This window comes from Styela clava, chromosome 11 (assembly GCF_964204865.1).
Source record: "Styela clava chromosome 11, kaStyClav1.hap1.2, whole genome shotgun sequence".
NCBI classification, from domain to species: domain Eukaryota; kingdom Metazoa; phylum Chordata; class Ascidiacea; order Stolidobranchia; family Styelidae; genus Styela; species Styela clava.
Genome location: NC_135260.1, coordinates 10,440,583 through 10,455,060, shown reverse-complemented (window position 1 = coordinate 10,455,060; position 14,478 = coordinate 10,440,583). Strand labels below are relative to the sequence as shown.

General features: G+C 36.1%; 2 protein-coding genes across 2 annotated transcripts; both read left to right on the top strand.

The window, feature by feature from the left end:
- Window positions 1–3,988: 3,988 nt before the first annotated feature.
- LOC144429878 (uncharacterized) lies at window positions 3,989–6,366 on the top strand. The gene is made up of 2 exons (XM_078118100.1): window positions 3,989–4,588; window positions 5,607–6,366. Exons 1-2 carry the CDS (start codon window positions 4,567–4,569, stop codon window positions 6,020–6,022), a joined length of 438 nt encoding a protein of 145 aa, XP_077974226.1. The 5' UTR covers window positions 3,989–4,566; the 3' UTR covers window positions 6,023–6,366.
- A 4,776-nt stretch (window positions 6,367–11,142) lies between these two features.
- Window positions 11,143–13,940, top strand: LOC120347217 (uncharacterized). Its single transcript, XM_078117844.1, has 3 exons — window positions 11,143–11,496; window positions 12,303–12,476; window positions 12,750–13,940. The coding sequence occupies exons 2-3, from the start codon at window positions 12,443–12,445 to the stop codon at window positions 13,595–13,597; spliced, it is 882 nt and encodes a 293-aa protein (XP_077973970.1). The 5' UTR covers window positions 11,143–11,496; window positions 12,303–12,442; the 3' UTR covers window positions 13,598–13,940.
- Window positions 13,941–14,478: the final 538 nt, after the last annotated feature.

Genomic DNA, 14,478 nt, shown 5'->3' with positions numbered 1-14,478 from the left:
TGTAACTAATCTGGACACCCCTGAAGGCCATTTTTACATTACATCGCTCATGTAGAAGCGGTGTAATTTACGCATTTTCAAGGAGATTGCGATGTCAAAATACGCTTTGGTTGTGGCGTGATATTACCTTTTTGGCTTGGGTACTTCACCCGGGGGCGAAGCTTAGAGGGGGGGGTTCAATGGGGTACATATGCCCCCGAGCGCCAAGGTACAGTACAGGGGTGCCAAATTGGAGCGCGCAAAAATTTCACAAGGGTAAAACGAGAATATCGGTCAAGTGACCGAAGACTTATCGATCGAAAGTTAGGGGATCCCCCAAAACAGAAACTGCGGTTTTGATTTGAAAAATTCTGCAAACCCGAACTGGATTGTTTTGATTAGTTTTCAGCCAATATCAAAAATGTAGGAAACAATAGCCAACTCCCCATGTCGTCGTCGAACTACTACCCGAGGAAATACTTCTATGAAGAATTTTGCAAATCCGAACTGGATTGTTTCGATTAAGATGTAATCGAAATAATACAACGGCTCTAACCCGGGTTGCGACGGCTATTCAAACACGGCAAAAATCCAGATCTCTTCATCACTAATTAATTAATAACTCGCTAATTATACGACATAATTCATCCAAAATCAATAGGCTTCTGATCCGAGCTATGATGAATGCACATGCAAAATTTGGAGCAGATTCAACCTCGCTTTCCTGAGATATCGCGTGCATCTAACACACAGACATACAGACAAATACCTATCGACATACTTACCGATCTTAAGATCGATAAGTAAAAACAGTCACAAGCAAGATTGCACCGGCGGCAGACACTTGGTCAGACCACTTACGTCGACTGCCGACGTCATCAGCCACATAGCTCGCGCACGGTCAGATTTCCATCGTAATTACATGGCAGAAAAAACAGGCCGGGAAACAAAGCAAAATTTGATTTGGTAACGTTAGGTAACAAAATGCACCGGGTTAATTACGTGGTTCTCTATCGTTAAATTCTTTGCCTGCGCACTCCGATGTAAGTTGATATTAGTTCTGTGCTGGAGACAAATGGCAACGGAATTTGGTTGAATGATGTTAATACATGTTTTGAGTAATACGTGGTTTTGTATTTCGTGGTTGTCATAGTACCGTACTTTGCGACAGAGTTACATAAAATATATTATACTGTGCTAAAAGACCCCAATGCCGTTTTCGACAATTCGTCGAAATTGCACATATTTTGCAAATTTCTACGACACCTACATCAATGGCCACGAACTTTTCATCGAAATTGGAGATTGCAGAATGCTGCTCAGTAACAGAACTGAAGGTCAACCAGAAACTCCTTTGGCTTTGGAGGTGGAGGTCGGGGCGCCCCGGGCGCAAAATATGCTGGCTACGCCTCTGACTTCACCCACTTTGCTATCAACGTAACATCTGATATACTTTCACAGCCGGACATACTAGTACAGACTCGTTTGGGCTTGGTGCATTAGAAAAGTACGGTACTGCTTACGCACTTCGGAAGTTCATTGACGCTATTTAAGGTTTCCGAAATAAGTACCGGTACTCGCTTCCTGACTAATGGATGTATGACAAGCTATGAACAAGTATATTATACATTTCCATTACAGAAATTCGCATTAAATAAAAAAAAACACTCTTCAAAACTGGGCTATAGGGTCGAAAAAATTCGAATTCGAAATTTTGACTCCGGATAGTTTGAAAATGTTACTCCGACTCCGCAGTCTTGGTTTCTAGTCCTTATCTCGAAAACGTTACAAACGTAGCCAAGTCGGTATGAATCCTACCTCTTTCATATTATAATGTATATGTAATATAATAGCCTATAACTGAATAAAAACCGTACAGTCAGATTATAACTCTTCTAGTTCCCATTTCCCCGCGGTTCTAAGGGCAGTTCTTTTCACAATGAGTTGTGCATTTCTATTAACATCAATAACTGTCTGTGAAAGCAACCGATGTTTGGGGCGTAAAAAATATTCCCCACTACTTTCATCGTATTTATACGAAATCACCCTATAGTCATCCGTGGGGTCTTGGATTAGAGATGGATGTGTCCCCGATTTTTAACGTTTCTATTCTCTTCATCAGCTCGAGGTAGAGTAACGTAATAGAAATTCGTGTTGCGCTTCACGGCAAAAACGAAAGAATTTTCCTCTATCCTGTGTGCAAACAAAGCACTCGCGTTTCCAGATGAATTCCCGATTTTGATTCTTTTTCCTTGTACAATCACGACGCGGGAATCGGAATATCGTAGTTCTGCAATGGGAAGGGTGAAAAAAAATTAATTTCACATTAGTTTTGCAGAGGCGACATAAAAGGATACGTAATACAATTTGAAAACAGGTTTTGTGACACTGCAAAAAATAGTAAATGCAGTATATATATAGATTATACAAAAATGTGACATGAATAACAACTTTAGCATAGGCACTATCCTTAATAGCTAATCTCAACCGTCACCCGTTCAGCGTATTGGATGGCCACCGTGTGAAATATCGCTGAGCCGGCTTGTTGCGGGTGCCCTTTGTGAATTATCGACCTTTTATATCGAAGAAGTATATGAACCAAGATGGCGCACAGCCTGAACCCCAACCTGGTACACAAACTATCTTCAGGATGTGCGCCATCTTGGTGCACATACTTCTGGTGCTCCCATTTTTCTGTATCAAACATAGCAATTTTTCGTATCCTAAAACGCTTTTTAGACCCCCAAAGTCAAGATTCATGAAAACTTCATGAAAAAAAGTTGATTCAAGTATGCGTTGATTAACGACGATTTTCTGCCAGATGTGATTAAAAAAACAAAATGACGTAAATAATAATTTTCCGAAATATATTCTACGAAGGAAACAAAAGGTGTCACTGAAGGTTTATTCATCACAATAAGAAAAAAACGATATCATGATATATGCTTGTAATTACTATAGACTTAACATAATTTTATTTTATCACTTACTTATCCTTATACCGTTGTTCATACTGATGTATCCCGTTAAAAATGCAAGAGAAGTATACACCACAACTATTGCCTACTGCTTGGTCGCCTTCACTGTCGCTTTCGTCTGACGACATCTGAAAAAAAAAATACATGTGAAAAAGAAAGGGAATATTTCAAGGGACGTTTTAAAAGTAGGCAACTAGGTATTTTCATAGTAATTCATACCGATGTTACGAAATCGCTGACTCAATGAATCACAATTCAAAAGACCAGGGACATTTTTATTGATATTTATCATTGTTGTATTATCCATAGAAATCGAAAAAGGTATAATATGTCGTAATTTCGTCAATAGATTTCTAGTAGTGTCAGCAAAATGGTTCTTTGACCCAGTTCCTGTTCAATGATAACAATAATTCAACTAATATGTTTGTTGTAATCATATCTTTTCTGTCTAACAGGAATGAAGGGCGCTCCAGAAATATGTGTAACAATATGGAGATAACTAATTTTGTACGCCCAATTTACATCGAGTTGTGTAAACGGACTGATCCCTACAAAGTGCCTAAACCTACTAAAGTGCAACAACATTTTTTAGGTCCAAAAGTCCCCATAGAATGCATTCGTCACATTGAAATGTAATTACGCAAATGTAACTTTCATTTGCTTCATGCAAGTCTTATGAATGTTGGCTTTATCATACTGAACATTTAACCTGTAATGACTAATCCGTAATATAGTGTAGCATTGAGATCAAATTCAAGGAAGCTACTGGCATTTCTCCTATGCTGGAAAATTGTCCACATTCGAAACAAATGTATCAATTACGAAACCGGGTAAATTTCATTATCAAAGTTACTTTTAATTTACGACTACTAAAACTTTAGGACATTTTGTATTTTTTTTTGCTGCATAAGAAACTAAAGTCTGGAACGGAAACACATTACTTATCGATCTCCAAATTTTGCATGTGCATTCATCATATTTTGGACCAGAAGCTTATTGATTGTATGAATTATGTCCGCATTTGCCATTTGGGGTCTACAGTCTCATTGAGATCATCTGTCATATAACAAACATGCTTTGCTGCTGTAACAGCGTGAACGAGAGTTTCGATGAACTGAGGTCATTTGAAACAATAGAACTAGAGATACATTCGAAGCTGTTCATAAATACATTCAAAGCTAGATATATAATAGAACTTTTTTGATTGTAAACATATATGAGTATTCATCAATTCAGGTATTTCAAGCTATCCACCACAAAAATAAACTTTGAAAAATAAATGCGATTTTGTAAACGTACATATCTTAGCCAAAATAGAAATTGGTTCAAAGTTGGGAGAAATGTTTTTAGTTACACACTGTATGCAATGTCATTGGAATTTTTTTTATTCAATCATTGTCACATAGCCTACAATTGAACAAATTAGTTTCAGTTCAGTATGAATAGAAACTAACCCATACATAAAAAACAATAAAGATATAAAAAGACCTGCGATTTGATATCAATATAAAAAAGCGACGTAGCCTACAGTTGCAAAATAAATTCTAAGGCGACCAAGCAGTATAGTTGTGGTATATACTTCTCTGCATTTTTACCGGGATACAACAATATGAACAGCGGTATAAGGATAAGTAAGTGATAAATAAAATATTTAAATGAGTCAATAGTAATCACAAGCATAAATTATGTTAACGTAGATCTTATTGTGAGTAATAAACCTATAATCACACTTTTTGTTTCCAGCGTAAAATATATTTTGGAATATTGTTATTCATTCCATTTCGATTTTTTCAAATTACACTGGCAGAGAATTCGACGTCATGTGATGCATTCGTGATTAAACCCCAAGCTGGTTTCAGCGTTACATTTTGCGAATCGCGGACAAAACAAATTTAGTAGTCTAATCTATGTGTAGTATTAGCAGAGATTGGATTTGATTAGTTTTATTTTTTCTGAATAGACGTTTTCCTACTAAATAAGTTAGGTCTGGCAACGAGATTTAACCGTAGTCGTAAAAACCTTCTCTCATTGGTACATAAGGTTGATAATTCACGAGGGTCATCCGCGACATGCCAAAGACACGGTACTCCCGAAGTACGCGATCCAAGATGGCGGACACCGGAACGTAGTATGTGTACTAGGTTAGGGTTAGGCCATAATTTCAAGTACAAATACTACGGTAGTCACTTGGCTAGTCCCCAAACCCGTAATAGAACTGAAATAAGGAAAATTCGAATGAAATTATGGCCTATCTCTAACCTGGTACACATACTACGTTCCGACGTCCGCCATCTTGGTTCACATACTTCGGGAGCACCAAACACACACGCTTCACACTTGCAAAAGGCTCAGCGATATTTCACGCCGTGGCCAATGCGCTGAGCGGGTGACGGACTCATTGAGTGAGGGTTTTCATTTTTTTTATTATTATTTCGCGCGTGGATATTTGCTATTTAGGACAGTTGCCCATGCTAAAGTTGTTATTCATGTCACCTTTTGTATATTGTATATTATGAATATATACTGCATTGAAGATTTTTGCAGTGCCATGAAACATGTTTTCAATCTTTGTATCACGTATCGTTTTATATCGCCTCTGCAAAAACAATGTGATAATAAAATGAAGCCATTTTACCCTTTCCATTGCAGAATTACGATATTCCGATTCTCGTGTCTTGATTGTACAAAGAAAAAGAATCAAAGTCGGAAATTCATCCCGATCTGAAAATGCAAGTGCTTTGTTTGCACACAGGATAGAGAAGAATTCTTTCGTTTTTGCCGTGAAGCGCAACGCAAAGTTCTATTACGTTACTCTTCCTCGAGCTGATAGAAAGAAAAGAAGACTTACGTTGAAATCTGGAACACATCCATCTCTAATCCAAGAACCCACCAATGACTATCGAGTGATTTCGTACGAATACGATGAAAGTAGTGGGTCATATTTTTTACGCCCCAAACACCGCACGCTTTCACAGACAGTTATTGACGTTAATAGAAATGCACAACTCATTGTGAGAAGAACTGCCCCCAGGACCGCGGGGAAATGGGAACTAGAAGAGTTATAATCTGACTGTACGGTTTTTATTCAATTCTATTATACAGTATATTAAAGAGGAAGGATCCATACCGACTTGGATACGTTTGAAACTTTTTCGAGATAAAGGACTTAAAACCAAACCCGTAGGGTCGGAGTTCAGTGCGTTTTTAACATTTTCAAACCACCCGGAGTCTAAATTTCGAATTCTCCGGATTTCCGAAGTCAAGATTTCAGGAAGCAACTTTAAAAGCATTAGGTTGACTAAGAAATCTTTCACCACAATGAAAGCTTGCACACGGCAGATTCAGAGTCGACAACCGTGTCAAGTTTTGTCTATACGGAGTCGTTTATTAAATGCTTCGGAGTGCAGTCCCGCGCAAATTTTCCCGATCCTATAGTCTAATTTTGAAGCGTTTTTTTTAATATTCAATGCGAATTTATGTAATAGGAATGTTTAAATAAACTTGTACATAGCGGGTATAGCTTGTCATACATCCAATTGTCAGAAAGCGAGTACTTATTTTGGAAACCCCAAATATTGCCATTGAACTTTCGCAGTGCGTCATTTTTATTGCAATAAACGCGTTTGTTCAATAATGTCTAGCTTGTTAAAGTTTATCAGAAGGTACATTGATCGCGCCTTTCAAGCAAAGCGGGTAAAAGTTTCCAGTCTAAAAGGGTAATACTAACAGGGTATGTTACCATTATTTTACATTTTGAAAGTATTATACGTGTTATAGACGCAGAAAATATATTCAAATTTCTAATACTCACAAAAAACGGAAATGGGCGCTGCCTTTATCAAAGTAAATTGAGATGCCCAGAAAACACGCTATGCTTGCATTTCTCGTGTTCCTGTAATGATGAACAGAGACACGTGAGTACTGAAAGCCTCTGGAAGAGGGTCAATAGTCACGAAAGGTTGGGAACTACTGTTCATTTGTATGGCGATCAGTCTAACAATTGATTTGGGAGTATTCTCCCAAACCTAACAATATTATTAAAATCATGACATCACATCCTCCATGCTCTGTTTGAATAGTTTTTTTACGCCAACGATGTACGTTTTCAATTTTAGGTGCACTTTTTCTACCTTGAGCAGAATTGATTATGCATAGTTGACAGACATGCATTTTTATTGTAACTCATACTGATCTGATAATATCAAATCGCTGACTTCCTATGTCCGGAAAATTCCTTTGTGGTCATTGGCCGGCCTATAGTTAACGGAACAGTAGAATAAAAAAAAAGGAAAAGAAACGCAATTTAAAAACGTGAGACATTTATTTCGGTACTTACCATAGTTGTGGTTGCTATAGAAATCGAAATATGTAAGATGTTCGGTAATTTCGCCCCGCAATACTAAGTTAAAATTTTCAACCGATGTTAGAAAACGTCAAAAGCTATTCGATTGGACCGGTAGTATAAGAGGAATTGCTGAAATGTCTAATTACATTGGTCTGCACAAATGCCAGAAATTCCTTCCTTAGCCGAGCACTGGGTTTGTTGAAGAAAATGACAAACAAGCGTGACGGAACAAAAAGTGTTTTTTTGTGATAGTATTTTTTGTAATAATCCGGCCCGCCGGTGACTTTATTTCCCCACATATGGGCCTCCGACTAGAGAAGTTGCCCAGCACGGAATTAAGTACAGGTAAAGTTAGTGCAACCAAAAAAACGATTGCAAAATGCTGGCAATTCAGGTCATATGTGACATCACAATTATCTGAATGCGACGCAATCCGTGTTGCACACATATGCTAAAAGTGACATTCATATATATATATCTGAAAAAATAGGATTTCGTGGATGCGCAATATCTGAAAACTCGGGGATTTGTAGCAGGGATTCACTGTATTCGAAAATCCCTGACATTTAAGCACTTTTTAACATTTCTTCCTGACGCAAAGTTGACCACTAAAATTAGGGGGAAATAAGGCGTATAGCAACCCTAGGCCTAGACTAACATGTGGTAAAGTAGTGAAAGGATTCATAGGTCCAGTTCCTATCCAATGATACTAATAATTCAACTCATTACTTATCGATTTTAATCGGTAAGTATGTTGATAGGTATTTGCCTGTCTGTTTGTCTGTTAGATGCACGCGATATCTCGCGAAAGCGAGATTGTATCTGCTCAACATTTTGCATGTGCATTCATCATATGTCGTACCAGAAGCCTATTGATTTTGGATGAATTCTGTCGTATAATTAGCGAGTTATTAATTAATTAGTGATGGGACACAAGGTGTCACTATGGAGTAAGGGCGCTGTTTTGGGGGATCCCCTAACTTTCGATCGATAAATCTTCGGTCTCTGATCGATATTCCCGTTTGTTTGTTGCCGTAATGCATATTTTTATACCACGAATAAATTATGAAAATCTGAAACAGTATATTTGTTCATATCAAAGTAAAAAAATGCCTTCCCTACCATAATATATAATTGTTTTAACCAACAGGTCTTCTGCGTTTACAATGTTTTAAACATTTATACTTCGCCATTTTATACAGCGTAGATCAGTAGGCTTCAAAGTATTTCAACGCGCTTCGCATGACAAGATTAGTTTTGTAAAATAGAAGATGATAGGTTGATATGGACCAATATAAAAAATCTTCTTTTAAATTGCAAAATATTGCAATGATGAAGTTTAACAAAAAAATTTATGTCTAAAAGTCATCATAGAATGCATTGAAATAGTTCGGCACATTTGATTATAATTACGCAGATTTATAATCTTATAAATTTTCGGTGATTTTTCACGATTCCATTATCAATTTGATTGATGGCTTTTTATCTTACTGAACATTTATCCTGTAACGACTAATCCGTAATATTGCAGTATTTTGATAAAATTCAAGGAAGCTACTGACATTTTTCTTAAACTGAAAAATTTTCCTACATTCGAATCAAATGTATCAATTAGGAAACTGGTTAAATTTCATTATCAAAGTTATGTGGTATTTTTACAACAACTTTAACTTTAGGTCATTTCGTGATTTTATGGCTGCATAAGAAACCGAAGTCTGGAAAGGAAACTCATTTCACTATTTTTACATAAACAAATATAGATTTGTAGTTAGAAGCACCCACAAGTGACTCCGGATGCGAAACTATTTTCCGTTTTTTTTTTTGATTTACATATAAAACGAGTTGCTAATAAGTGTATTGAGTCAATAAAAACAAATATATATAATTTGACTGGCAAAGCGTGCAATGATGACTGGAGTATTCTAAATTACGTTATGAACTCGATATATCTTATTTGTACCGGAATCATGCTTCGATTCATCAATGACATCACAGGTGGTGTTAATTATTATTCTATGCAAATTGTATGCAGTAAGGAGAAGGACTATAAAACTCATTCAAGGTGTCATACATGCTAATACCATATTTGAATAATTGCAGTGCTAGTCATTTCACATTGTTTAGATCAGGGGCGGGCAAGATTTTTGAAACTGGAGCCAGAAATTTTGCCCAACAACACTGGCGGGCCATGTAAGTGTGACGTAACACTTACATTTTATAAACAATTTCACAGTGTTGAATCAAAAGTGGAAAACAATAAACCTCGTGCCAAAACCAAATTTAATCGCAATCTTCGAATTCCTTGGGTTCTTTTTTTAGCTAAACATCAAAACTTGGTTTTAGTTTGGTTGTGGCAGCATCAGGCGGGCCAGATTGAATTTCCCAACGGGCAGGATTTGGCCCGCGGGATATGGGCACGAAAGCCAAAACCAAACGAAGTGGTACGGGTACGCAATCTGTCACAGTAGAATACCGGTACCAGAGTCTTCACAACTTCGTCTGACCACTAACGAGTCTCCACGAGGTGCGCAATTTTTAGTTTTAATAACGTCCTCGCACACAAAAAATGAATCCTAAAGAGGCCACAAAAATTTTTGAAATAAATAAAAGTGATAGCCTTCTAGCGAAACATACAATCTTCAACCACTGAAAATTTCAAAGCAGAATTCTAACAATAATAACAAAACGATCTGTATATGTCCACTTCATACCCAAGAAACTTATTTCAAACAATAAGAACATCGTCGTTCAATTGATGTACGTAATTCAAATTGGCATGACAATTGCTATGAAGGCTCAAGTTACGTCCCGTAAAAATAACTTATTTATAAGCTATGCATCTCGAAGTCAGCTATGCTTTTTTAATATGTACACAGTGGTCTTATCTCAACCGCGTTTCTTCGTGATGAATCCAGGTGTACTAGAGTTGTGAATTGTGATATATACTTGTGAATCTCTCGACATATTTCAAATGGCACAATTTGAACCTATTTTCTCCCAATACCACTTTGTCCTTTATTCGGCATCACAGATAGTCAGGCCATAATTTTGAAGTGCTTTAAAAAATAATGAAACGGTGATTTTACACATAACGCAAAATAGAAATGTCAATGGAATGTAGTAACAGAACAAACGTTAAACTGTTTTATTGTTCTGTTTATATAATCTTTCAATTATTTTCATCTAATGTAATAAATTATAGACTCTTGTTTGAAAAAACAATAAATAATGAAAAATAATTGACATTGTTAGGCTTTACAGACTATCTATAGACAGTAATTTAGAATAGATTCTTTGTAATTTATTTACAATATATTTATGTGTCACAAAGTAAGAAATAAATGCTTACTTTCATACCATACATAAATGGTAATAAAACCAGCCATGCAGTGCGCTAGAATGGTTGCAACTCAAACTTTCCGTGGCGACTAGAGTTAAAAATAGGCAATTCTGTTTCGTTGGATTGCAACAGTAATGATGATTTTTTTGGTTTATTTTCCAAAGAATAAACCCGATAACATCTCATGGGCTCAATGATGCAGTCCACTACCAAAATATAAAATAAAACGAGTTTTATTCTGGAATCACCTGAATATGGTAGTTACATTAACTTACTATTATTAAGCCATAAACTTGTGGCATCATCATACCCATAATGTGTTTCAAAGTTTTCATGCTCCAGGCCATTGCCGTCAAGAGATAATTGTTGATACGCATTTTTTGCTATTGTATTTGAGAATATGCTTTCCATGGCATTCTCAGTTTGCCTATGGGCATTTAGTATTAATAATAAATGGAAAATGCTGATTTCGTTATTTGCAATTGTAGAAGAGCAGATTGTTAGAAATTTTTGGAGAGGATTATTAGGTAACCCTCAATTCCAGGAGCTGTAATCTATCGTAAGAATTGTCATTTACATCATATAACTATGCTAAACTGGTTGTATAAAAGATTACTTGAATAAAATATTTATTATACATAAAAAGATACTTTTCGAAGTATCGGGCTAAAATTATTAGCTACCTGATTCAATTAGGGTCTCTTAACTAAGTCAAATTCACTGGGTTCAAAGTCAAGTCGAATCACTGATTATCTCGACTCGCTCGAATCGGATGAAGTTTGAATCTTGAAGTGGGGCTATCGGTATAGGGTACTTAAATAAGGCAACGCAAGTGAAGCATTAGACGCCTCGAGGTAAATATCTAATTTATACGATTTGAAATCAATCAAGTTCAGTCCTAAACTATAAGCAATAAAGGGTAGAGTAGAAACAATTGGGAATAATGAATAACTCAAACGACAGAGACGCCGTGGATATAAAATATATATTCGAAATACGGCTCTGTTCGCAGTGAATTATGTAAGGTTGATATTTTCTACTTTTTCAAGCAATTATTCCGATTTGTCAAACGTTTCTATATTATTGTTTTTGTAGTTTTATTTGAAAGATGATAAACGGACCGACATAGAAAGCAAATTGATGATAAGCCTTGCAAACTTTTGTACAAAGATAAAATTCAAATTGTAATTTGTGGAATTTTCCTGACAAGAAACGACACAGCTTGGAATTACATTATTGAAATTCTGATCTTTGTTTCCGAGAGAAAAATCCAGCAATTTTGTCAACATTACGCTTATGTATAAATATGTTATCTGAATCCGTTCAGGATAAAGATAGCAATCGTATGTCATAGTGTTTTGAAGGACACATCATGGAATCAAGTCGATGGCAGAAATGTTGTGACGCACACTTCCGCCTAGATTCGTTACGATATTTCATTAAATACACGAAGCGCATTCTACAACGGGTTTCGGTGTAAAATATCATGTCAAACATGGGCCATTTACAAATTGTGTGGAAAAGTTCGAATCATGCCTGGTGTGCAAGTACTGAATTAAAATTTCTCATTCCTATGACGTATAAAAAAAATTTGTCTCTTGTCCTGCGAAGCTATAAAAACGCAATACGCTAACAAGTGAATCATTTAAACTGATTTCAGATTTAGAAAAATACTTTGTGAAACAAATACTCAGCAACCGTTAGAATATTCGAAGAATAAAGATAATTGGAAATCGGAAAAGGGCATCTAACGTGAAGATATAATACTGATTTTTACAAGAGAATAAAAATACAAGAACAATGGCATCACGATCAAGCTTATTATTGTTGCGAGGTAAATATGTATTTTCGTATGAGGGATTACAGATTTTCACTGCGAAGGCCACTTTAAACAACTAGTCTAGGATGTATGAAGAACATGTTAAAGCAAACCTAAAGATCCTTCTTCATTTCGGTTTCCCCTATCTAATTTATTACACTCTGGGTAATGTAATAGGTGGGAGATTTAAAATCAAGATATACTAGGCGGCACCAATTTTCAAAACTTAACAGGAGGTGAATGTACACAAATAATATTTTTCGTAATATATTTGTTTCTTGTTTTCAGAAAACAGAACAAATCAAAAAGCATCTTCGGATATCGTAGACTTGTTGAATAAAGCAAGTCTGACCGATTCGTGCGAAGTAACTCAAACAAGTTTGATGCGCCAACGATCTAGTCCAGCATCATTTTGTAGTGCCGGTAGAGTCGCCTGCAATCCGATTAGCAACACACATTCAACACTTTTTCAATTGCCATCAGAAGGTCGAATCTCAAGTCAACTCAGCCCGATGGCAGGTTTAGCTTCAAGATTTCATTTCTTACCGATATCGAAATTTCTGGACAATAACATATCTCAAGAGGATACATCAGTTTCGAGCAATTGTGTTTGTGATCTGGATTTTCCCTATTCGACACCAGTCTATGAAGATCTTATTGAACTTACGGCAGCATCTTGCTTAGAATCAAATCACAAGTTTAGTGCACTGTTGCGCGACCCAGACACCGATGCACAATGGGGAGTTACCACTATTCGTGAAAACGCTAAAATAGAAGCGTCATCAAGTTTCAAGGATACCGGACTCTATGGGTGGAAACTTGGCGACAATACCTATGTTTTTGGTTTTCAAGACGAAGATGATAAAGTCTACTACGTTAGAGCATCATCAAGGGATGCGTCAACATATCCATATCTGTTGCTATCAAGTAACGAAGAAGATCCTGCAGAGATCAGCGATACTGCCAGTGACTACCGGTGTTTTTCACTCGAATATGACGGTTCAAGCCAAAAGTATCATCTTCGCCCTGCACATCATGAGTTAACAGGGCATTGGGTTGACTTTTTTCATGACTCGGAAAAGCTCCTACTGACTGAAAACAACATGGAGAATACTACTGCTTGGCAACTCAAATGAGAACTGAGACTAAACCTTATTGTGAATAAAAACTTACCGACAATTTATATTTTTCCAACGTTATTTCACCATTTTGTCAGCAAAATTAGATAAAACCAAAGCAGATATTATCTAAAATGATTTCTCTGAACTGACCGTTAATATATATATTTGTTTTTCCAAATGCTTTGATGTAACATAATCACTGTAATTATAATCATCGGTCTTTAGGATAATTATTTTACGGTACATTCCACTATATTCTTTGTCCATTTATTTATTTTATTATTATTTAATATTGTTGTCTTCGTATTTATTTAAATATATTAATAAAAATTATCTGCATGACAAAAAGACAATTTTATATAAGGAAATGTCGCACAAAACTTTTGTTGTAAAGTAGGATATAAATAACATTTTCATGTTGCAAAGTTACCGAGATTTATTCAGTTAGCAATTCACGTTCATGAAATCAAATGTTTAGGACAAGCTCTTCATATTGTTCAAAAAAAAAAATCCCAGAATTTCACATTACATGTGGTCGTCCTGAGATTAGAATGATGTTACTGTGATTATAAGGTTGAGTTGAAATGTGGTCTTGAGTTGGAATGCGCATACAGACATATTTAAACCAATACAGCTTCCAAGTACCATTATCATATGCTAATCAAATCAGTGATCACATGTGATCTAATTAAAATACGCCAATTTATTTGATTATTTCTAATTTAGGCGTAATTTCCATCCTAAAATATGGAGTTCATGTCGGACTGTGCCGTCAAAAATAAAATTGTGGCAACTTACAACCAACGCCCAATCATTTCAGTCAAAAAGACTTTACCGTTCGGGGAATCTTTGCAAGCATGGTTTGCATAAAAAACACGTAGCGAAAACAAAAAACA

Coding starts and splice junctions, on each gene's coding strand:
- LOC120347217 (XM_078117844.1), top strand. CDS start 12,443: ATGGCATCACGATCAAGCTTATTATTGTTGCGAG. Junction 12,477..12,749: donor AAGCTTATTATTGTTGCGAG/GTAAATATGTAT, acceptor TCTTGTTTTCAG/AAAACAGAACAAATCAAAAA.
- LOC144429878 (XM_078118100.1), top strand. CDS start 4,567: ATGAACAGCGGTATAAGGATAA. Junction 4,589..5,606: donor GAACAGCGGTATAAGGATAA/GTAAGTGATAAA, acceptor TTTCCATTGCAG/AATTACGATATTCCGATTCT.